We start from the raw sequence: 25570 nt of genomic DNA on the forward strand, positions 1-25570 counted from the left end.
GATAGGATGTTTTTTCATGTTTGGTAAATAGAAAAATGACAGGTGGTGGGTGGGATTTTCCCCCTGATTATTCTTCACTCACAAATAAATCACTGAGGAGCAGCAGCAGCAGCTCAAATGAGAGACACAGCAGTAAGCTAAATAGATCCATAGCTCTGTGTGGTGACAGCTTCCTCCCTCTCTTTATCAGCATGTGACTGGCTCTTGGAGAAGGGGGGTGGCACCACTCACTGCTACTCTGCTGGATGGAGACAGCTAGGAAGAGTTGGCTGACAGGTTTAAGCTCCTACTTACATGCAAATCATAACCCAGCCCAGAAGCAGTCACAAAAGCAGGAGGGATTCACAGAGTTTCTTCAGGCTCTCCCAGCTAGCCTTGCTGTTATCTCTCACTAATACAACAGGAACAGCAGCAGCAGCGGTGGAAGGACCAGCTACAGCTGGGATGAAGGCAGCTTTGAAGGTACAGAGTGCTGATTTAAAGGGACAAGGGGAGCCTGGCTGCAAAATCTTCAGTCTTGAGAGGGGTCCAAAGAATTGTGGAAGGAAGGCAAAGTTGAGGGTTTTTAAAAAAAATGAAAATACTTATTTATGGCTGGGTGGTGGAAAGGAGCTGAGGCAGAAGTATATAAACAATGGACCTGAGTGCCTTGGGAATGAAAGGCACAGGGGTGCTGAAGAAGGGTTTTAGACTTTGGGATGCCACACTCTGAACATCATGAAGGGTCACAGAGAGAAAGCTATAAGGAACTGAGTCCGGGTGTGTGTGAGAGAGGTAGTAAAGAAATGGGTTCACCCAGGTCAGCGGGATGACTAAGCTTGCAATATTAAATACACTTTCTCTGGATTAAGCACCATTGGGACTTGCATCCGAATAAATATTGAATGGATTGACTGCTAGTGCAAGTGGAAGCAAGTTCCAATCAACATGCAAAGGACGGGAGCATAACTGTGGACACAGTAGCAGTCCTGCTGCATGAAAACATGTCCCACTGAACTCTGAGGAAAAGGACCCAGAATCCAAATGTTATCTCCAAATGTTTTCTAGGAACTATTGCATGGGAACATTGCAAGTGGAATCTCACAGTATGGAGGAAGTAGAAGAAGGCTTGGGTGTTAGGGAGAAACTTTATTTATTTTTTAATTATTAAATGGAATGAGAAAGCTATGTAGGAAGTTGGGTGAAGAGGAAAGGGAAGAAAATAGGGTGGTCAGCTTCTTCCACACTAGGGCTCTTGAACTTCTAACAGCAACCAGATACTCAGAGAGACCAAGTTTTCTCCTTCCTACCAGGATCAGCTTCATCTGCTCAATTTGACTTTCCACAGAGCCCTTAAAAGCCCCAAGAGCCGCGCTAGGGGACAACCTCCCCCCCCCAAACCCCCTCAGAAGTTGGCAACCGGCCGTGACATCCGGCTAGGCCCCGGGCAAGGCTGCTAAGCAGCGCTGGATGCCTGCCTAGGCAAGGGCGACTCTTAAAGTTCCGCGCCCGATCCTGTGCTACGCCAGTTTGCTTGGAAGGGAAGCGCAGGCAAGAGCAGCCCGCGGTGGGGCGCGGAAGGCGCGCGCGAGAGAGACACGGCGGTGCGGGCTCCTCAGGGAACGGCGGGCCGACTAAGCCTCGGGCCACCTGGCAGGCCGGGCCGCCCCCCTGGAGCTGGGCCGCTGCCCCGTCTCCTGCCCCGCCACCCGGGCGCCGCCGGAGCTGCTGCTGCTGCTGCTCCTGAAGCCGCCGGGTGGCGGCGGCGGCGGCGGCAGTTCTGGCGCCTGTTTTCCCGCTCATCTTCTCCCCCTCAGAGCGCGCTTGACCGCCCAGTGGCCGCTGCCGCCTCAGGGACTCCGCGTTTGGGAGTCGGAGGGTGGGGGAGAAGCTGCTGCTGCTGCCGCTGAGGCGGCGCCATCCCCACCACGCCTGGCCGCTCTCCTCCTCCTCTCCTCCTCCTCCTCGGCATCTTTCCCTCGCCTCACGCCGCCACCCCTCCCCACCCCCGCCATTTTCAGCCGGGAAGCGGAGAGGACTTTGCAGAAACCAACTTTTGCCGGCCTGCTCTCGCAAACTCCGCCTGACTTTCTCCCTCTTTCTCTCCCCCTCTTTGCTTCTTCCTCCCTCCGTGCTGCGGGAAGTTGTCGATGAGCGCCCCGCCGGTCATCCGGCCGCCCAGCCCCTCGCAGCCGGGCAGCGGCGGCGGCGGCATCTCCTTCCACCTCCAGATCGGCCTCAGCCGGGAGCCGGTGCTCTTGCTGCAAGACTCCTCGGGGGAGTTCAGTCTGGCCCATGTCCGGGAAATGGCTTGCTCCATCGTCGACCAAAAGGTGAGGCGCCGCCTGTTGGGTGGGTGTGCTTCTTTCCTTTCTCCTTCCGTCTCTCGCCTTCCCCGCCCCCCCCCCCCAAGCCTTTGGATTGTTGGGATCGAGTGCCTCTGAGCGTGTGCAGAATGCCTGCCAATCGTACCCCGGCAGCTGTCCACACGGGTTTGGGTTTTTTTCGGGGGGAGGCGGAGTAAAGCGACAAGAAAGCGCTCGTTTCAGAGAAGTCTACACCCCAGGGACCTAGCATTTATTTTGGAAAGGCGATGGTGGTCTCAAATGCACGTGTATCTATAGTTCCACCGCTTTGTCTGCTATTAATTGACCCGAAGGTCCCAGGGCGGGTTACTGCATTGCAACTCACCCATCAACTCATCCTTCACCCCCCCCCCGCCCTCCTTATACTTTTCGTTGCAACTTGTGCTCGTTACGTCTCTGCAAGGTTGCGATTGCTACACGCGGCGGCCGGTTTCTTTTAACCTCCCCCCCCCCGCTAATTTCTTTAAGCCTCTCCCCCATTAACAGAGGTACAGCTCCCCACTCGATCTCCTCCCCAGGGTTTTGAAAAAAAGGGGGGGGGGTTGGAAAGAAGACGGGGAGGGGCCGTTTTGAGGCAGGGGCTCCCCTGCAGCTGTCTAAATAATAACAACCCGGCCCCGCAGGACCCGCTGGGGAAGGAAAGTTTCCACTTTGCAAGCCAGAAAACAAAACAAAGTCGGCACGCTTGGTAGGCTGAGCTCAGGCCAGCAATTCGACGCCCGCAAGCCGGCGCTGGGGCACGTGGGATGCCAGCTCTGACCTTGCGGACGGGAGCTTACCCGGCCTTTTGGTTATGGAGAGAGGCAGGCTGCAAGGAATAGCCCCAGGCTGAAAGGTGAGGAGGGTAGGATGGCCGCAAGGAAGGGTGCTAGGCACCTAATCCTGAACAAGTTTACTCGTAACAAGTCCCATCCATTCCCCCCCCCCCCGCGCCAAAGAATAAATGTACTGTACATAGAATTGCAGCCTTATAACTCAATTTTATGCCCGCCTGCTCAGAAGTGAGCACTGTTCAGTTCAGCCTTAAGTTGCAATCCTGTTTACAGCTTACCTAAATGAAAGTCCCCTTGAACTCACATGGGATTTACTTCTCTGTAGGCAAATAGATAATATGGGCGTTGTGGAATTTTTATACTTCACACACTTTTCAGCAGTCTTGCTCATTAAGTGAACTGCAGACCTTAAAGTGCTGTCACACACTTTCAATGTCCTTTTCTTATTACCACCTCCCAACACTTCTTAATTGTGCTCTGCTCTGTTTTAACCCCATCCCCTCCAGTGTCAAAACTTTGATATCCCCTCGCCATGCATGAGTCAATTTGCTGTCTTTTAGTGAATACTGTAAAGCAGGGCAGGGAACTTGCAGTCCTTCCATGGCTGCTGAACTCCAACTCCCATCAGCCCCAGCAAGCTTGGCCAATGGTAAGTGATGATGGGGGTTGTAGTGCAGCAAATATCTGGCGGACCACAGGTTCCCCAGCCCTGCTGCAAAGTTTGAATGGGAGATGTGTATCTGTAGATGTGTGAGGCATACACTTGACTGAGGAAAAGACTAGTCAGAGCTCACAACCAGCAAACTTGTGGAGTGTTCATTGTTATTTATACCATTTCCCCCAAGTAGACCTGTGTGTGCCTTACATGTCGTTTCCAGCTGGTCTCTCATCTAGGGCCAACCCTCCCTTACTGTAAATTGCAAAACAGAATGGTTCTGCCATCAGGCTATTTTGTTGGTAGGCTTGACTCCTCCCCTTCGAAAATGATGGCGTATGCTTCAGGACATGCAGTCACGCAGGAAACCTTCAGAGACAGTCTTAAGGCATGAGCCAGTTTCAACACCATATATTCAGGTGTGTGAAAGGAACCGAGAAGGCAGCAACTGATGGAGTCTGTTGGTTATGAAAGTTTGGCTCACTAGAAATCAGGGAGTCCAGGGGAGCACCAAAACCAGCACACTCACATGTCACCGTTTGTTGAGTTTTTGCCATCTTGGTGCTAACTGTCATTTGTTTCCTATATAGTTCAGCTTCCTTCCTGCTAAACTTCTGTCTTTGTACCTTCTTTTGGTGGGGGGGGGTAGGTCATGATGCTGCCAAATAGTAATAAAAGTCCTGGATTTCTAATTTCTCATGTGTGCAGCTGTTCTTTTTAATATCCCTCTAATGATAGTGTGTCATGATGTCAAAAGGAACAAGAAAATCTGGTCTATAGACAAAATAAACTGTAGAGTTTAGTAAATTCTTATGTCTACGACATGCACCTTTTTAATATTTATTGAATAAACCAGAAAGTTGAATATGCAAAGGACAGTAGGTTCTTATATACTCTGATTTGACCAGTGCATCATACAATTTCGTATAGCTCACTGTGTGTGTGTGTGGGGGGGGGGATATGCCAGTCAGATACAATGCTCAGACAACGTCCCACCTTATTTTACTCTTACCTATGTTAGCCATGTCATAAATTGCTACACTCTCTTCCTGTTTCATAGATTTATTTGTTTGTTTTATTAGGAGTCAGAGCAGGATAAAAAGAGTTCAGTCCCTTTGTAGCAATTCGGTAAAACTGAGCGGTGGTGATTTGCTCAAGGCCATCAAGTGACCTTCATGGCCGAGTGAATGTTTGAACAGGGACTTCCCACATCAAAGCCCAACACTCTGTCCAATATTCTACACTGCCTGTAAGTAGATGGGGTGTCTGTGTGGGTAGCTAGCTATATATAGTTTGCAACTTTTGAAGCAGAGCTGAGTTAGTGTTTCCACATACTCTGCAATGAGAAAAGGGGGAAAGAAAGAAAATCGAGTAAAAGGTTTATTTGAAATTGCAGGATGGTGGGGTGAGGAAAGAGATGTCTGTGTACTGTGTACTGTTGCGTTTTTCTAGCAGCAAGCTGTTGTGGGTTTGAACACTGGGGAAATGTGAAATCGAGCAACAGAAACAGTACTGCAAGGAAAGATATGCCAATGCTGCATAACAAATCAGTGCCGACTGCATATCTATTATGTGAAAAAATAATAATGACAGCCTGAAAATCTCTAAGGTGCCAAAGCACTTCTAGTCATGGAAAGTTGTGGAATAGCTATTGGAAATCGTTACGATGCCCTAAAAACATAATATCCTGTTTGGTTAGATAGATGTATGATGAAAACAGATATTCTTGTTCCAGGCAATCACAGTTCCAAGGAGCAGTCATGCAAGTTTCACATGCTTTCTGGAGTTTTGATTTTAACATTTTGCTGGGAGGGGACACCTCCTAGCCACATGCAGATGATTCTGTTAACTGAAGGGTGGAGACTGAAACTTTTTAGATTGTGGAGGGGAAAATGGCAGCAGCACAAATATGGAACTTATGTGTACTTGCTGCCCGTTTTCTTTCCTACTGGAAAGATTTTGCCTGAAAAGGCTCAAGCAGGATCCAGGATATAAGTAAGGTGCGGGATATTTGGTATCACTGTGCCAAAACCTGTCATCCCAATTTATTGAAAGCTTCCTCCATGAAAGAGGTTCCTGTTCTCCTGCCATATTCACAAGGTGCTTTAGATTTTTTGGGGGGATGTGTGTGTATAGGGTTCAGCTCACTTTACCATGGCGAGGTAGCCAAAGTGGCTTGTGTGTGTTCCTTTCCATGAAACATTTATCCCGAGCTCTTCAACCTTCCCAGCTGCCTGTACGTACTGATCTAAAAAAAAAAAAAAAAAAGGGAAGAGTTGCCTCATGTTGCCTTCCCTTTAATTGAAGACTGGGAAGGTAAAGAGTCTTAATACCAAACTTCTGGGATTGGTGCACTCTCTGATTTCATAGTTAAGAGAAGTCTTTACTTTGACTTTGACAATCCCTCCTCCCGCCCCCCCCCACTAATTTCTTTAAAAGTTCACTTAAAAAAATTACAATGAAATGACAGGGACATGGTAGATGGCCTCCATGGCTTCCTACTCTTACAGAAAAGCCCAGCCAAGGCTGTTATGAAGTTTTCAGGACGTGTGAGCACCTGGGGAGGCTGCAGAGCACAAACTACTGAAGAAAGAGCACTTGTACCATCCCTCAGCCACAGACCAAAATAGGAAGCTGCCTTATACTGTCCACGTAGCTCAGCCAAACTGACTGGCATTAATTCTCCAGGATAACGGACAGGGAGTCATTCCCTGTTCTATCTGGAGATGCTGGGGATTTAACCTGCATGCAAAGCAGATGGTGAACCACTTAGCTATGACTCTTCCCTAGTTGGTCCTACACTGGTTTTCAATGTTTAGTCTGCTTCTCTAGGTCCTGCTCCCCTCTTTGGTCCTCATCTCTGGAATGCAGAGTTACTGGCATTATGAAAAGAAAGGGCTAAGTTTTCGCCTTCTAGGTGGTAAAGTGATAGGAGTTGTGAGAAGGCAAGGTAAACAGCACATTCTCTTGTTCTGACACCTGCGGTGTGCTTAGCATGCTTTTTGATGCTTATGAAAAGATTGTTCTTGGGGGACAAATTGAGCTTGGTGCAAATGGCTGTGATGATAAGTGTGTCAGGTCCCAGGCTGCCCTGGACAAAAGGGATGTGAAGGTAGGCAGGAGTCTTTCAAGTGGGCTGGTGCTGAATTTCAGCCAGGGGAATTGGCAGGGTGACCTCTATGCATAATGAGGGTAATTGAATAGCACTTAGTCAGCAGCCTGAACTATCTAGTTATAGAACCGCTGAAGACAAAGATGCCGTAACACTGTATAGAAATCGTTACCTACTTTGGAACCAAAGTATGCAGCCACTATATTTTGTATTTAATTTGTGATTTTGGAAAAATCCAAAATCTTGTGACTGACTGGTTCTACAAAGCAGAGGAGGACATGCTTAAGGCTTGTGGGATCTGTTTTGTGTTTTGCTAGAACCATGAGATTAATAAAATGGAGCCTTGTGCAAAAGGTATACATTTAGAATTAAATACAGTAATATGTTGTATCTGAGCGCTGTTGAGCACAGGGACTCTGAGCTGATATAATCCTGATGATTTCCCTGAATCTTTCATGGTTTTGATCCTTAAACTATGGTGTCCTTCTGGAATAGAGTAGGGGTACTGTACTTTGAAATTCAGTACCTTCTGGAATAGGGTAGGGGTACCGTACTTTGAAATTCAGTACCTACTTTGCTGAGAGTTTCTAGAAGGTTAATCTGAGATATTGTTGTTCCTCCTCTTAGAGTCCTTGATCTGTACCATGTGGCTTAATATCTACATGAAACCAGTGAATGAGGTCATTTTGAGGTTTGGTGTGGGTTTTCGTCATTATGTGGGTGACATCCATCTCTGTCTCCCTTTTCCATCTGGACAAGGTGATGCATTCTCTGTTTTCTTCATTAAATGAAAATACTCGGTTGCATTTTAATAGAAGCTTCTGGTTTGCATATGGTTTCTATTTTCTAGTCCCCCAAATGTTGGCAGATTAATTTGTGCATTGTGTATTGTTACAGGAGTTTACCCATAATTTTAAAACCATGTCGTGAGTTGGAAATGGGTTAATCATCCTACCCACCCCCTGCTTTCCCACTCTAAATTGCTCAATTCAAAGTTCTTGCATAGGAAGAAAATATGTTTGTTTTTGTCCTTGGATACTTAGGTATATTTAAAAAAATAAAAATGGAGAGAATTGTATGTTGTGTTAAATCTAGGGATACAATCCTGTGTAATAATTAAGAATAAGAATAGGATGAAATCCTATGCACTTGAATACAGTGTCCTTTACTCCTGCAGTACCTCAAAGGCCACCTCTCCCCACATGAACTGCAGACCCTCAAGAACCACTTCTCCCCATATGAACCAACCCAGATTCAACAATCATCAGCTGAGGCCCTTCTTTGTGTGCCACCTCCACAAGTGATCTGGAGGGTGGCAACATGGGAATGGGTCTTCTCTGCAGTGGCTCCCTGTTTGTGGTATGCTTTCCCCAGGGAGGCTTGCCTGGTGCCTTCCTTACATATATTTTGGCGCCATGCGAAAATGCTTCTCTCTAACCAGGCCTTTGGCTGATTAATGTCCAATGGACTTTTAAATGTGCTCGTGAGGAGATTATTGGTTTGTATTTGTATTTGTTTTATTATATATTCTGTGTTCTCATTTTGTATTTTTATGTTGTGAACAGCTCTGTGATCTTTGGATGAAGGGCAGTATACACATGTAATAATAATAAAATACAGTACTTCAGTGTAGCTTTTGTGAAATAATAATAAAACACAGTACTTCAGTGTAGCTTTTGTGAAATAATAATAAAATACAGTACTTCAGTGTAGCTTTTGTGAAATACAGTACAGACACTCTTAAGAAGACATCTAAGTAAATCGGCATAAGAGTTCAAGAAATAAATCCTAATGGGGAAAGGTGGGAATGATCTAGAAGTGGGATAGTGCATCTTTAATGATGTGCTAACTTTTGTATGAAAAAAGTAAGCACGCAATCTATAGTAGATCACATGATAAAACTGCCTCTCTAGAAGGGTTCCGAGTTTCTTAGTTCAGTGTAGGTTAAACTTTGTAGTTGGAATTGTATATTGATATGTTATAGGAAGCCAGTGCATATTCTGCATAGTTGATACAATGTGATTCCAGGTATTCTGTATTCTGAAAAATGATGTCACATAAACTTGTATCGCTTGTAAATCTGTAAACGTTTTGTGAATAAAACATGGTTGTGTGCTGTTTCCACAAGGAAGTGTCATACTTGCTCACACATATATTTTAAATCTGTACTACAAGTAATTATGAAGTTAATCTGATTAGATTTGCACTGCAAGGATCTTCTGACAATTGTTATTTAAAAAAATTCTGAACAGAAGATGAAAGCATCTAGGAATGAATTGCTAAACTTCAATTAGTTATGCTAAATTTCCCACCTATTTTCAATGTATCATTATTAATCCCAGAGTATGGTTTTACAGCTTAATTACAATATCAGTTACCTATAAGTAAGTTCCACTGATTTCAGTGGCTTTGGATGTAAGAAATCCAGCTTTATATCCTATTGTATTCTGAAGCTCACTGGGTAACTTTGTGCAAGTTTCAGCACAACCTACCTAACAGGGTTATATTGAGGATAAAATATACCCCCATGTAAACTGTTGGAGGAAGATCAGTAAGCTTGTGTCTTTTGAAGTTGGTTGGCTTTTAGTGTTTAAGCTTGCATCTTTCCCCCTGACTTGTTCAGGAATAAGTGTTTTTAATCATGTACAAAATTCCTTCCAATGAAAAACAGCTACTATCTCACTGTATGCAATGATGGAACAATAACTTCCATATGAAAGAAATATGGACTTCAGACTGAGTAAGCCTCAGCATGTCTCATTTAAAAATTAAGATGTATTAGCATAAGTTCTTGAACCCATAAGTTTTTGAAAAGGACAGCACACAATCCTATTGCTTTCCTATGCTATGATTTTGTTATTGTTTTGCTATGTTATAAAATTGTTGCAATGTTATTGTTTTGCTACGTTGTTGTGAAATTTTTGTAGCGTTTCTTTGAAATGCATCCCTGTTTCTTTGTTGTAAGCCACTTTGAGCCTGATGTTGCATGTGTGTGGAAAAGCAGTGATATTGGTCTTTATAGCCACAGCAGGCTCTGTAACTCAACAATTTGACTTGACCCCCAAAGATGCACTCTTCCATTTTGTTTCCTGAGACAGATGGATTCCAACCTTCTGACTGTGCAACTGTTGGGCAGTTTGTCTGAGCCCCAAAGACAACAGTTGCACCTTTGCAGAAAGACACAGCTGCTAAGCTTGGGCTGACAGGCCAGCAGCCCATCATCTCTGACATACGGATATGGCCATGTTGGGGGAAGGAGAGAATTATCTGACTGCATTCCAGCTGGAGTCATTACCTGACTTGTTCTGCATGGTTCCCTCCTGCTTCCTGAGTCTGAAGTACCAAAACAAACAAACTTGATGCAATTGCCTTTAATTGTATGCCTCCCTTCTTTATTCAACCTTTGATCAGGGGGCCTCCAACCTTCAGCCCATAATGCTAGAGATGCCACTGAAGAGCAACTACAAATATAAAAAAAACAACACTAAGGATGCTTGTGTACCATAAAGCCCTACTTAGATGTTAAAAAGTGACTTTTGAAAGCCACAGGAGACCTATGAGTTCATGATTAGATATCTACCTTTTGGTTATTCACATGGACAAACCATTGCTGGCCTGGGAAGTTTCTGGCGTGTGTGCCCAGTGTTCAAGTGTTGGTGGACAGACTGCTGCTTCTATTTTGGTCTCCTGGCACTTGGGAATTCAAATGCTGACAGCAGGGTACATTTGGCACACTTGTTTGAGCCATATGGAACAATTTGCTCTGTGTACCCGGATTGTGATGCCCATGCTTTTTGCTTGTGGCATAAATGCCTTGGTTGTGTGTGTGTGTGTGTGTGTGTGTGAGAGAGAGAGAGAGAGAGAGAATAGTTTAAGGCAAAAATCTTAACCCCAAGGCCTCCTTTCCTAATTTAAATGTATCCTTGTGACTTGAGAATTGATTGAAGCTTTAGAATGATACAATAGTTTGCATAAAGTTGACTTTGTTTTGAATATTTTTTAGGAAGAGGTATATCTAAAGTTTTTGGTATGTTACTGCTCTATGTTACATGTGTGTGGAATGACAAAGAGTGGAATGCAAGTTTTCTGAGACTCTGCTTGAGCATCCACAGTTAAAGTTTGCAACTGAAGAAGCATGAGAACCACAAACTTTGATGAGTTAGAATTGTAGTACAGTGTGCATTGACCTGATATGCTAAAATAAACAAGAACTTCTGTTTGATCTTTTTTTTAAACAAAGAACCTTTCACAGTATGAAATGCTTTTTACATATCTGTATATGTTTATAAAGACTCTGGTCAAAGATAATTGCTAATACATATTCTTTGAGTTGTTTATCATGAAAATATATTGTTACAAAGGTTGTGCGCCACCCTACAATCTCTGTCAGGAGGTAGGCAGCAATAATTCCAGGTCGTTCCAGGCACTTACTCAGGGTCATGTTTCCATTGGGAATTCGGGCATATCAGAGACTGTAGTGTTTTAAGATATATGGTTTATTTTACACCTATATACACCTGGGTCTAGGTGGAAGAAGTGAGTTCACAGCATTATATCTCGAGAGGGTCTTACTTCCCACAGCAGCACAGCATTGGAGTCCACCATTCCTGTGGCTCTGTCCCAGCCTGCCAAAATGGTTCTGTCCCACATGACCTGTGCCTGGAGTTCTGGCACCTCCTTCCCCCTTCCCAGAAAACCCCTTGCCAAGCAATTCCCACCTTCTGTGACAATTTCCCTCTGTGACACCACACCCACGTTGCCCTGGAAACCTTTCCCTCTGTTACGTGTAGGTTTTTTCCTTCTTGTGGATGGCTTAATGGCAGAACTATCATCTCTCTCTCTCTGCACCTCTGTCTGGCAGAAAAACCAGTTCAGTATACCAGCTTTGATTAAACCCCAGTACCCAAGAATCTAGAGGGGAAATATGGCACCCACTAACCCATAACAATACATTTGTTATGCATTGTATTTATGCAATCATGTTCTCAGCTTATATGGTATTATATGATTATAGGCCCTATTCTGAAATTCAGGATGTTAGAGAATTTTTATGCTACAACTATCCTCCCGTCAATCACATAATGTCACTATGATATCACATGATTAACACACAGGTTGCCCCACCCACCTTTCAAAATCCCTTGTGTAAACAGTTCTTGATTTAAGGCAGTCCCCACCACAGGGATGACAGATCTGAGCAAACTAGAGTAACACATGACCTTCGTTTCTGCTTCTTGCATTGCTGCATAAAGGACTGCATTCAGTTTAAACTGGGATGTGTAAAACTGCATCAGACTAGGACCCCTTTGTTATGAGTAGTATAAGTCCCCAGTGGTACTTGCCCAACTCCAGGCATGTCACCATCCTCGGATCTGGAACAAAGCATTTTCATTTTCCAACAACTGGAAATATTTGAAAAATGTGATTTTCCTAAAGTTGTGTTTTTCTTTCAGAGTGGTATGCAGATTATACATTGAAATAATAACAGGTGCATAATTTGTTGTAAACCGATAACCAAGTGAGGTTGTGGGTAGGCTTGGACAAGTTTCTCAAGTTTAACCGCCCTACAGGACTCTGAGTAAGAGTCGGAAAGTGCTTCTTATGCTTAAAAATGCTATAGAAATGATTAAGAACGATTCTTCTGTTTTTTTATAGAGGATTCTCTGAAAGAAGTTTTTAAAAGCCTTTGAGTATCTTCATATGGTTCTGCTCATTCATCACCTCAAGTGTAGAAAATCATCCAAGTGGCCTTGTAGTTGAAAAGGATTAAAAAGTCATCCAGTGACTTTATCAGCACTTGAAAAATATCTCTTCCAGAAAGAGAGCGATTTATACAGCAGGATACAAATGTTATACTTAGCAGACAATTGCTTGAAATGTTGCGTTTTAGTCTCCCATTGTAAATAACAAAACCACTTCTTCAAGTTAAAGATTAATGAGAAACATTGCATGCAACAAGACTGTGCTTGTTTGCCAAATTAGGGAAAATAGATTTTCACATTTTTTCAATCATAGTTCCAACTTCACATGGTTTTGGACAATCATTTCCCTGCCTCTTTTAATTCCATTGTCATAATACAATGAGAGAGAAAAAAATATTTGTTTTCAGACAAGCTTATGTGTTAGCTCCATCTGCTACCCTTACACTGGCAATTTACTGGGCAAAACTAGTTCCGGTCAAAATGTTGGTAATTAACTAGTTTATTTCATGGTCCTCCTCCTCCCCATTTCATCCTTACAACAACCCTGTGAGGAAGGTTAGGCTAAGAGATGTTGACTGGCCCAAGGTCACCCAGTGAACTTCATGACTGAGTGGGAGTTAGAGAGCGTAGTCATTGCTGCTTCCCTCCCCATCCCCAACATCATGCTTTCCATGGGAGGTTAGCTGTGTTCTGCTTGTCCTGATAGTGGAGATAACAGCTGTTAAAAGCACAGGAACCCTGTTTTTCCCATGCCAACCCTAAACTGAAGCATAGGCTGCCATACTGTAGCAAGCCCCATTAAACACAGAGAGGCTTGCATATGAGTAGATACGAGTGCCATTGTCCTGTAAGTTAACCATACAATGAATTTTAATGGGCTGCTGGCTTTAGGGTTTACATAGCAAGTGGCCAAGCTGCTTTGCAAAAGTTTCACATTTTGCAATTGCCATTTGGGAAGGGGATTCTTAACATCCACCCACACTTACTGTGTAGTAGTATTTGCAAAAAATAATGTCTAGGGCAGTGTTTCTCTGCCTTTTTAAACCAATGCCACCTTTCAGCTAATGTAAAATTTCCACATGCACTTAAATCTTGGCTCCCATAATCATTTTTTAAACATTCAAATAGCTTGAAATATCATGACGTTTAATTTTTAACTTATATTGTGCATATTTTTGGAAACATGCCCCTTGTCCCAAGATCTTCATATGCCCTGCTTGGGGGACATGAGTTCCAGTTGAGAAGCACTGATCTAGAGAGTAGCTGATCTCAGATGAACCCACCACAGAAAAGATGCATCCTGGGTGTTAGGAAAAAAGGAAGGGCAAACTATGTCGAAAACACACAGCTCTGTAGGAACTCAGGGATGCATATTGCCTGGTGTCCAAACAACTAACTCACTTATCAATCATAGTACTGAATTCACTCATTGGCTAAAACACTTGACAGGAAGGAGTAGCTAGGTTGGCTCATTTTTCAGAAATTGATTAGAAGGGTACCAGCACTGTTTGTTTCAAAACTTTCAGTCTAGGCAGTGTTCAAAGCTCCCATTCTAGGCGCATTTTGTGACAGGGAATTTCAATAGCGAGAGCAGTTTCTGAGCTCTGGGTGCAGTACTGTGCCTAAGATTTCAGATTCAAACTTCAGAGTGGAAGGAAAGGAGGACCTTTTTCTGCCTCCCGATTTCCAGCTACTCTCTGAAGACTGGAAGAGAGACCCTCTTAAGGATATTAGGGGGGTGGGCAGGGGAAGGACTAGACCATGTGAAAAATGAACGTAATATTTTAGCTGCGGTTCATTCATTTTCAGCTTTGTATTCTTATAAAAAAGCACAGCCTAGACATTCCGTTGTTGCACCCATAACTTAGGTTTAAGGTACCATTTAGCTCATAGATTTCATATCTATTTCTAATACTGATTCTAGGTAGGCTAGAGACTTGGGTTTGTTTGTTTTTTTAAATGAAAGCTTAGCTTCTGGGGTCTCATTCTGGGGGTGACACAGGTGGTATGCACTATCTAGTGCAGTGCTGTGACATTAGTTCCTCAACTTTTTAGAAGATTTCCCCAGCCCTGCACTTTGATCATTTTAACTAGAAGTAGCCAGGATCCAGTCTAGGGCATTCGGAAAGCTAAGTATTTGTACTGCTTTGTATTGAGTTCATTCTCTCTCTCTCTCCCTGGTCCATCAGAGAAGGTCCACATAAGGATGACTATGGAAAACAGCCTCTTCCCCTTTTTTGCAACCAATGCTGCATGATAAAAATGCATGCATGAAACTGCTGTTATTTCGGAGGGCTAGGCAGACACATCTGTCCACACAGAATGAGTGGTATTTTGACTGTTTATGTAGCTACACACACTTTGGGGAGAAACTACCATATTTTTTGTCCTATAGGGCGCACCGGCCCATAGGACGCACCTCGGGGGTTTTTTTTTGGGGGGGGGGGAGAATGAATAAAAAAAATTTATTCCCCTCCCCAGCCGCGGCTGCTGCCCCAAGCCTTGGGCACACCTGCCCGAAGCACGGGGCACCCTCCGGAGGGCTCTGCGTGCTTCGGGCTGCAGGCTGCCGCCCCAAGCCTCGTGCGTCCGGCGGGACCTCCCGCCGGGTGCGCAAGGTTTGCAGACACTGGCCCAAAGCACAGGGAGCCTTCCGGAGGGCTCCCCATGCTTCGGGCGACAAGCTGCTGCCCCAAGCCTCGCGCGCTCGACGGGACCTCCCGCCGGGCACGCAAGGCTTGCGGACACTCACCTGAAGCCTCGCGCGCTTGGTGGGATCTCCCGCCGGGCGCGCAAGGCTTGCAGACACTCGCCCGAAGGACGGGGAGCCCTCCGGAGCCCCAAGCCTTGCGGACACTCGCCGGGGCTGCAGGCTGCTGCCCGCAAGCCTTGTGAGCCCGCGGAAACTCCCACCGGGCTTGCAAGGCTTGCGGATAGCTTCCTGAAGCCTGGAGAGTGAGAGGGGTCGGTGCGCACCGATGCCTCTCGCTCTCCAGGCTTCAGCGAAAGCCTGCATTCGCCCCATAGGACGCACACACATTTCCCCTTCATTTTTGGAGGGGAAAAAGTGCGTCCTATGGGGCAAAAAATACGGTACTCATTTCCACATTACTAATTAACATTAGAAGGGGAAGAAATGGAGGCAGTGAGAGATTTTACTTTCTTGGGCTCCATGATCACTGCAGATGGTGACAGCAGTCACGAAATTAAAAGACACCTGTTTCTTGGGAAAAAAGCAATGGCAAACCTAGACAGCATCTTAAAAAGCAGAGACATCACCTTGCTAACAAAGGTCTGTATAGTTAAAGCTATACAGGCTGATCACCAAAGAATTGATGTTTTGAATTATGGTGTTGGAAGAGACTCATGAGAGTCCCATGGACTGCAAGAAGATCAAACCTATCAATTCTTCGGGAAATCAGCCCTGAGTGCTCACTGGAAGGACAGATCTTGAAGCTGAGGCTCCAATAATTTGGCCACCTCAAGAGTAGAGATGACTCCCTGGAAAAGTCCCTGATGTTGGGAAAGATGGAGGGCACGAGAAGGGGATGACAGAGGACATGATGGTTGGACAGTGTTCTCAAAGCTACCAGCATGAGTTTGACCAAGCTGCGGGAGGCAGTGGAAGACAGGTGTGCCTGGCATGCTCTGGTCCATGGGGTCACGAAGAGTCGGACACGACTAAACAACAACATGCAGTTTCATTACATATGAGTGCAGCTACCATATTGTAACTGGAGTACATTATCTCCTTTGGCACAGTCCTCATCCATAAATGTAGTGTGGTGATCTAATAAATGATTATTGGTTCAATTCCATTTTCTTGCTGTATGTGTCCAGATGTTTTTTTGGGTTACGCATTCCAGAAGGGAAGAGCTTTAGCTCAGTGGTAAAGCACATGCTTTTGCATGCCTAAGGTTCCAGATTTCCCCTGCTGTCTGCAGGTAGGACTGGTGAAAACTCAACCTTGCTACCCTGAAGAGTCAGCATCAGTCAGGGTCTGATGGACTGATGGTCTTACTTGATATAAGGCAATTTCTAATGTTCCTGTGTCAGAGGCAGGGAACCATTTTGGCCTGACAGGCCAGATGTTGTTGATCCTTACCCCTGCAGGTCAACTTTGACAGGTGGGTGGGGCAACTCTCCAGTTAGTCTTTAGTTTCTACAGGATTCAAGATGTTTGGTTTTTAAGCAGTTTCCTCACCTACAGAAGTTAGTAATCACTGTGTGTGTGTGAGAGAGAGAGAGCGAGAGAGAGAGAGCGCGCGAGAGCGAGCGCGAGCAAGCAAGAGTGAGGGGGGAGGCGGGCAGGCAGGCATCAGAGTTTTAGCTAACAGATTCTTCGGTGCATTGTTATGAAGGGAGCACGAGGAATCTCTAATTTTAACAGCATTTCATCTGTCAAACCTCATCCAAATGTAACAGCAGCAGTTGAAGCATAATTGCTTCAGCAATAAAGAGGATGACATAAAGTATGCAGTGGCTGGAAGGAAAATTATGCCAAAATCACTGCAAACCCCCCCCCCAACATCTCTAGGAGAAGTTATTGTATGATTAGAATCACATGTTGTGAATACTATTTTTAATTTCCCGTTTGACAGTGCATCTTCCACTGGAGGTGTTGATCTGGGTTGGAATCCCAGTGGGGAGCATGTTGGACATAGATGTGAAATGCCTCTTGGTTACTGGGAGAAGACTTGTTTCATAATTTCACAACATGAGTGCCTTCTTATTGCATTTGTGCAATTATCCTTAGATGGACTGTCCTGGAGATTATCCTCCCTATGAAGGTATCATTGATTTTCCTGATGATTTAGGTTGCAGTCCTTTAGCCACTTACCTGGGAGTAAAACCCACTGGATTCAATGAAACATATTTCTGAATAGACATGGCTGGGACTCTGCTGTTCTCATTTCTTGTAGTGGAAAATGATAAAAACTGACTAGTATTAAGGTTAGTAATGTAGGTCTTCCAGAAAATTTGGAACTGGAAAAATGTGCTGATGCCATAAATTGAGTGGGTTCTGATTTAGTATGTTCATTTTGACTTTATGAAAAGCACTCTGTTCTCTGTCATTGGCCAGGGAAGCGTAGGTCAATGGAAGGCTGTACCCTATGCCTCTCAGAAAGAAGGGCAAAGGGAAAACCATCCTGAGGCTTACTTCCTCCATCCCTCCCAGAACAGTCTGCTCTAACTACCAGTCTAACTGTCCTGGGACTTCATAGAAACATAGGAAGCTGCCTTACACAGAATTAGACCATTGGTCCACCTAGCTCAATGTTGTCTACATTAACAGGCAATGACTCTCCAGGATTCTCTCACTTTTCTCTCTGGAGGTGCCAGGGATTTAACTTCTGCAGATGCTCTACCACTGAACTACAGCCCTTCCCCTTCAGAGCAGAAGAGACACATGCTGCGTCCTCAACCACCATCCAGAGAAATCTCTCTGTGGTCGACTGCAGGGGAAATAGGTGTGAGGGGCTGAAACAGTGGCAGCTTGCCAGTAAAATTGTGTGTGGTTGGAAAAATGGCACTGTGGGTACATATTACACACCACTGCGGCAGGTAGACTAGAAATTAAACTTCTGTGTTTTTGCCTTTGTACCTATTAACTTTTAATCATTAACAATTGCAATTAACGTGGCAGTGCAAAAGCCCTTCTGTTACCTGCTGTGGTCTGTGAATAGGATTCATTATATTAGATTATAATTACAGCTGACTTTGAAAAGATCAAGGAGGGTTGCGTTAGTTCAAGGATACAGCTTGCCACTGGTTTGCAAGTTTTGTGGGCTGATCCCATACAGTTCTCCTTGAAAATTACTTTTTTAAAGTGTTGTTGAAAGAGTCGTAGAGCCTGTGAAAGTTTAAATTTAGATCAAATGATACCTTTGCATCCCTTTCTTGTTTTTTTGTAAGCTAAGTGGCCTATGAAGGCGGTGTAAACTTGGCAAACTACTTTCTCTCGAGTTTAAATAAAAAGCCTTTTTGATATTTGAATAAAATAAAGTGTCATTTGTTTGTCTATCCCAGAGACTTCAAAACTAGTCAACTCTTAAGCCTGTAGGCCAACCATGGGAAACCTGTAACACTCCAGATATTGTTGGACTCTATAATTTCCATCAGCATAGTCCCCAAGACTTGACTGACCTTGGTAGCCAGGCCAAAAATTATTGGGATCCTGCCCATCCCTGGCCGTGTGCTTCTGTGCAAGATTGGAGAAAAAACCCTGCTCTTGTCTAGTTCCAAACTTGAGGGTGGGTGTAAGGGAATGGCAGCAGCAGGCTTGTCTGTTTGGCTATGCAGCCCTGGGATACTCTCTTTCCACCTGTGGAGCTGAGGATGGCAGCATGGTTTTTTGAACAATTGGGGATGTTGCATCATCATTCTGCAGCTCCCAGGTTTAGGAAGAAGGCTGGGGTTCATCACACTCTCTAGATAGCAGTGGCACACTTGTGGCGAGTAGGAACACAGAGCCATGGCCAAGAGACTATTTTGATTCGTCTGCAGGGCTAAGAGCTTGATGATATGTAAAGTGTTGTGAAAATGTGTCAACAGTTTATGTAACAAAATACCTATAGATTTTTGGGAGCATACAGACACTCTCAAATTAATTATTCAACTTAAGTGGAGTTGTAACATTATTGTTTTATTAAACAGATCTACTAGTGAATATGATTACACACACACACACAGTCTATATATATATAAAATGCTAGAGTACTAATAGAGTAGTAACCCTAATAAATAATTAGCTTAAGCTGTGTGTGTTTGATGCAATCAGATGCAATTAATGTTTGATTTTTACTATGTTTTTATATATGCAGTAAGCCACCCAGAGTGTCTGGGGAAACCCAGCCAGATGGGCAGGGCATAATGTCCAGCCACTTTTGATTGATGGGGTCTGTGGGGAGAGGGTAACAACGTTCAGATTTTTGGGTATTGAATTACAAGAGGATCTGTCCTGGAGTGTCAACACAAGGGGGCTTGTGAAGAAGGCGCAGCAGAGACTGTACTTTTTGAGAATCCTAAGGAAAAACCATCTTCCGCAGAAACTGCTGCTTGCCTTCTATCACTGTGCCATTGAGAGCGTGCTCACTTATGGCTTATGTGTGTGGTACGGAAGCTGTACTACCCAGGACAGGATGGGGTTGTGCAGAGTTGTTAAGGCAGCAGAGAGCATTGTTGGCTGCCCACTCTCCACCTTAGAGCAGATTTATGCCACAAGGTGCCATAGGAAGGCACTGGACATAGTAAAAGATCCATCGCATCCTGGTCACTGTCTCTTCGAGCTCCTGCCGTCGGGACGGAGATACAGGACAATGAAGACAAGAACGAGCCATCTCAAGAACACCTTCTTCTCCAGAGCGATCTCGGCCCTGAATGGGAAACCTGGACTTTGAAAGTCATCTAATCTTCCTTGCTGTATTATACTGTATTGTTTTAATTAGTGTTTTTATAGTTGTTCTGATTTTGAGTGGAGTGCCCTACCTGGGTGGATGGAGCAGCCAAGTAATTTCGTTGTCCCCGAGAGGGGGCAATGACAATAAAGATATTAATAATAATAATAATAATAATAATAATAATAATAATAATAAAATTACTACTACTACTACTACTACTATGTCAGGTGTCATATTGTATATGAGAACTAGCAGAGTCCAAATGCTTCTGACATCAAGTGCCAGCCAGCAGCTGTCTGCTTTAATTTTGGCTTCTTTTTTACATGCCCACACTCCCCACCCCCATCCCACCAAGAGCTTGCATTGCGATTGTGTGGCATGGGAAATAACAAGCTGACTTAATTGCCTTCTTGTATCTCCTTACTGAAATCAGAACTTGGGAGGGTAGGGGAATTCATCTTCCACAAAGCCCAGGTCCTGGCTTGTCTGGATGAAAAGAAACATTTATCAAACTTCCTTTCCAAGGACTTTATTTCTGATGCTTCACTCACCCATGTTACATGAGCATCTGGCTATGGCTGAGCCTCAATTCCTGCTATCGGGATCAATGTGCAGTCTTGGAATGCTTCAGTGGTAGAGAAGATGAGTATGTGAGCATGAACAGAGTGAAACAGCACACCGAGTCTCTACATATTTAGGGCAGTTGACATGATCACCCCAGGTGTCTTCTGCCACTTGATGGAGCCAAAGTGGTTGTCCGGTTTTCTGAGGACCTGCAAGCAATGATATGACAGTGGTGTGACTACAGTGCTGTTGGCAGAAGAGTCTAACTGAGCATGGCCTAGAGTACCGAGTTAGGGCCTACTGTATACATGGCAGTGATAGTAGCAACAAAGCATTGCTTCCCTCCATCTTCTGCATCTGTGTAGACTAGAATTATCCCGTGGAGTTGTTCTGAGTGGTCAGAATGCTGAGGTGTCTTGCTCCACAAGGTGGTTAGGAGGACCAGTAGATGAACAGTTTACAAGACACTTTGTAGAAAAAAACTCTCATCCATTGCATTCTAGGTGCTATAGTTGGTGTAGAGGCAGTAGGTGCATTTTGGGTCATTCCTAGTACAGAGGTGCTCCTAAGTAGAAGTTCCAGAAAACTGCTTGGACCATGCTTTCTAGGCACAGGGCAAGCAGAAGTGGGGTGATCCCTTAGGTGAGGGAGGTTGTCTAGGGAATTAGAGTGTGATATGACCACCTCTTTCCTGGGTGACAGAGAACACTGAAGCTGATCCAGACAAAACAGAGCTCCTCCTAATGAGTAAAACAGATGGGCTGAACATCTTTTCCCCAATTTAGCAGATAAATCGAATAATGTACAGGCACTTATAGACCACATTGAACTATAGCACCCACAGTATATCACAGATACAGTAAGGCTAATAGAGTGCTTTGTCAGGTGGAGATGGTTTGGGTTACGTTTGGCTACGTATACATAATTTTCTAGTTCTCATGTTTCACTAAAAGGAGAACTTATTTTGTGATGCTGGTAGCATTCTACTGTGTTTATTTCAAGCTGACCTGATTAGCTTGTCCTATAAAAGTGTTCAGAAAACAATCCACATTGAGGCTTGCTGTGCATCTTCCTGCCCCTCCCCCTTCTTTTTTTCTTTTTTGACATCTGCAGTTCATGTGACTAAATATTTGATTTGCTGAAATGTACATTTTGGATTTGACTGTCATGGTGTTTGCTCTGATATGACTGACATCTTACAAATGCCTCGCAGCAGTAATTGCCTCCAACTCCTAGCATCACATCTGAAGATATTAGTATGCATGGATGTGTGTGAAAAAGAACTGCAGCTGAAGGGGTGTGCTGTTGCTCATCATACTCTGCAACCTAATCTTGGTTTTTATTTGTTTCATGGATTGAATGAAAATGTGGAGGGAATTTGAACTAGGGTTATTATCAGTTTTGATTGCACCCATTTTTTCTTCTGCTTCTGTTAAAAAAAACAACCACCATGTATTTTGAGGAGTAATAGGAAGGCAGTGGGGAGGAGGCTGGTTCAACAATATGTCAGTATCATAATTAATGAGTGGTGCTGCAAGAAAAGGTGTCATTAAACTGGAAAGGGAAATATTTCAGTGGGTAGAGTAACACATGTGATGTAGCTAGGATACATTGCAATTAGATGGATATTTACAATTAAGAACTGGGTGGAAAAATTAAGAAGGTGAGCTACTAGTAGTTGGATTATTCTTAATATGTCCATACTGTTGCCATACAACTGCAGAATTGAATGGGGGTACTTTATAGTGGTTATTTTGTCTTCCTGCAGTTGGTCAGTCAGTTTGAGTGCTGATAGAAAATGAGAAAAATGATGGCAAGCCTAGCATGGCAGGAAATTGTCTTTTTTGAAAATACTGTGTTTTGGATGGTAAAATTGGCACTAGACACTCCCTTGCAAAAAAAAAAAAAAAAAGAAAGAAAGAAAAGAAAAGAAAAGAAAAGAAAAGAAAAGAAAAGAAAAGAAAAGAAAAGAAAAGAAAAGAAAAGAAAAGAAAATATCATTGTGGTCTGAGCTAAATGCATGTGTGTAGAGGTCAGTGTGCAGCTCTTGGCTTCTAGACCCAGAAGGTAGGCTGCACCTACTTTGGCCTGTTTTGCCCCTAAAACCATTGTGGCAGATCTGATAATCACTTCCCCAAATGTGTCTCTGGTTTGTGGGCTTCTAGGTGCTTTTCATGCACATCCTTATGCCCCTGAAGTTGAGGTAAGGAGAAAAAAGAGCTGGAAAGGAACTTCATAAGGAGCATTGCAAAGGTTTTTTGTGGAGTTGATGAAGTTTCAGAAATGAATGAGTTTACTTCGGGTTTGGTCACTGAAGGGTGAATCAGCCTTTTATTTTGTATCTTACACATTTGTCACTGTTGAAAGCGATTTGCTCTTTAATATTTTAAAGTGACCTTTAAATTGTTTGTCTACAGGACTAGTAAAAATATTTTATGTATTGTGTGTATGAAGAAAGCAGACCAGTTGGCACAAAGGAGTAGTAGTATCACATTACTCCATTCCCGAGTATTCTTGCTGCATATTAATTCAGTTTAATCAGTTCTTCTGATCTACTGTTTGTTCTTCATTTGTTTTTCACCTATTGATTCCCTCCTCTCCTCCTGTGACAAAGGCTTTTGCCATAGAGGATTATTTGATAGATTTGCGCTATGCAGCTGGTGTGGTGTTTGTATTTTTGTGCAATACTTCAGAGTGCCTGTTGGGTCAGGTTCCAGTTTACAAATTTTGGAGCTTGCTGATACGAAATTGATTGTTACCAGTTCTCACAATCAAGCCATTAGACTGTGTTCCTGGAGTTTCTGTTGTCTTCAGTTGTCACCTTGGCTTTTGCCATGTTTATGTATGTGCATAGACATACGAGGCTACAGAATTTTCAGGTCTGATTTGGCATTTGGAAGATTAGCTATTGCAAGCAAGTGTATTACTAGGGGCTGTGCCCCTTCTTGATTCACTCACCAACCCCAACTACTCCCCCAACCCTTTGCCAACCCCACTTCTCTTAGACCTCAATGAACCCACCTATTCCCCTACAGTGCTTCCCGTCCTCCCTGCAGTGCACAGTTGACCCATGTAAAAAAAATTCCCCCTTTGCAAGCGTGTTCAAAGTCACATGGGAAGTACTTGTAAACATGGGTTCCCAGAGACACGTGTAAAAAGAAATATTTCTGATTTGTTCAGTCATGTACAGTGGTACCTCGGGTTACATACGCTTCAGGTTACAGACTCTGCTAACCCAGAAATAGTACCTCGGGTTAAGAACTTTGCTTCAGGATGAGAACAGAAATCGTGCTCTGGCGGCGTGGCGGCAGCAGGCGGCCCCATTAGCTAAAGTGGTGCTTCAGGTTAAGAACAGTTTCAGGTTAAGAACGGACCTCCGGAACGAATTAAGTACTTAACCTGAGGTACCACTGTAACTGCATTGTATATTTATTTACTTTGGGCTCACAATAATGAGTATTGGGAATTTTAAATCAGGACATAACCCTGATGTGGGGGACCTTTTAGGCTCTGCAGCCCAGATCTTTATCAAAATTGGCCTAGCAGGCCAAATCTGACAGGTGGGAGGGGCTTCTCAGCCCCGATCCCTCTTCTCTCCCTGCTGCTGGTATAGGCAAGGCTTCACTTGAAGGCTTGCTTTCCTCAGGAGCAGCAGCAGGGTGGAGGTGGGGCAAAGGGGAGAAAGAATCTTTCCCCCCACTGCCACCCTGCCACTGGGCTAAGTGATAGCCCACATTTTAAAATGCAGGTTTATTCTGTTGCTTACTCTGGAGGAGTATCAGGGGGTTGGGGGAGAGATATGAACCACCCATTCCTCTCCTGCCCTGCTGCTGCTGGCATAAGTAACAGAATAAAGTCTGTTCCCTTCACACACACACCTGCCCCACCACCACTGCTGCTGGGATAGAAAAGTCCGACAAACCATTTCTGCCTCCTTGAGCAAAGCACACTCAGCTGGTGGTGGTTGGGAGCATGTCTTGTTCTATTGCAAAAGAGCAATCGGGAGCCCAGCTCTGAATTGTTTCTTCAAGCCCTGCCTTTACTCACCCTACGCCTGATGTCATTAACCTTTCTCTCGTTCTCTCTTAACAAACAGAATGGTCTTTGCTGATGCTCTGTTGCAATGGCAGAACAAGGGTAACAACATTAAAACAGTAAACCAGCTGACTTTTCAGAAGTCTCCTACCCTTGTCATGCCAACAGTTTACAGCATTTGTTTTAATACCAGCAACAGTAGTATCCTTTGCCAGTTCATGTACATCAATCCAGTATTTAAGGATTTCTTGCAAAGGCAACAGGTTTCCCTGTACATATTGTTAAGTGTTGCTATCCTAATTTCCACAAATTTTGACTTCTTTAAAGACAAAGTAGAAACAAAACTCTTATTTTCTCTCTCTTTTGACCATTCCTTCCATTTGAAACTGGTTGAATGTTAAAATTAGAGGGTATCCTTGTTTTGTGATTGTATGTACCTTTATATCAGGAAATAGTGTCATAAGGGTGCTGTTTCCCCATTGTAAATAAATAACACCCTTCAAATTATTCTGTTACAAGTCAATAATTTTAGAGATCTTACTAAACTACTAGGTAAGGATATAAAATCCTGACATAAATTAAACTTTGCTGTCGGGAAGGTTTGCAGCTGTAAAAATGAAGACATCATCCAGTCTTTGTTTTATTTTTTTCTAACCCTTTTAATATCTATACCTCAGATGCTGAAGAAATAGCAGATTGTTTTGAATTCCTTTATTCACAATGGATGTAAACCTTTGGTTATCTCAGGCAATTCTATATAGAAGCATTACGGGGGATTAGATGCATCTAACTGAAGAAATTATTACAGAGCATTTCAGCTAATGCAACTCTTAACCTCTCAAAATTTATGGCTCATAATGGTTGCCTTTTGGATATCAGTCCACATAAATGTTCTTCATGGAAATCAGTGCCTATTATTCTTGCAAGTTTGCAAAAACTTTATGAGATTGGTAATCCATTTTCCCAAAACTGTATTATTAGTCT

General features: G+C 43.8%; 1 protein-coding gene across 1 annotated transcript in view; it reads left to right on the forward strand.

Annotated features, from left to right (window-relative positions):
- Positions 1 to 300: 300 nt before the first annotated feature.
- Positions 301 to 25570, forward strand: part of PRKD1 (protein kinase D1) — a 101654-nt gene continuing 76384 nt past the window's right edge. Inside the window, exons 1-2 of the mRNA XM_081859425.1 lie at positions 301 to 462; positions 2124 to 2312. Coding sequence (XP_081715551.1) covers positions 445 to 462; positions 2124 to 2312 — 207 coding nt within the window. The 5' untranslated portion in view covers positions 301 to 444. The remainder of the gene's footprint in view (positions 463 to 2123; positions 2313 to 25570) is intronic.

The sequence above is a fragment of the Podarcis erhardii genome (genome assembly GCF_964252035.2).
Source record: "Podarcis erhardii genome assembly, chromosome: 1".
Taxonomy (NCBI): domain Eukaryota; kingdom Metazoa; phylum Chordata; class Lepidosauria; order Squamata; family Lacertidae; genus Podarcis; species Podarcis erhardii.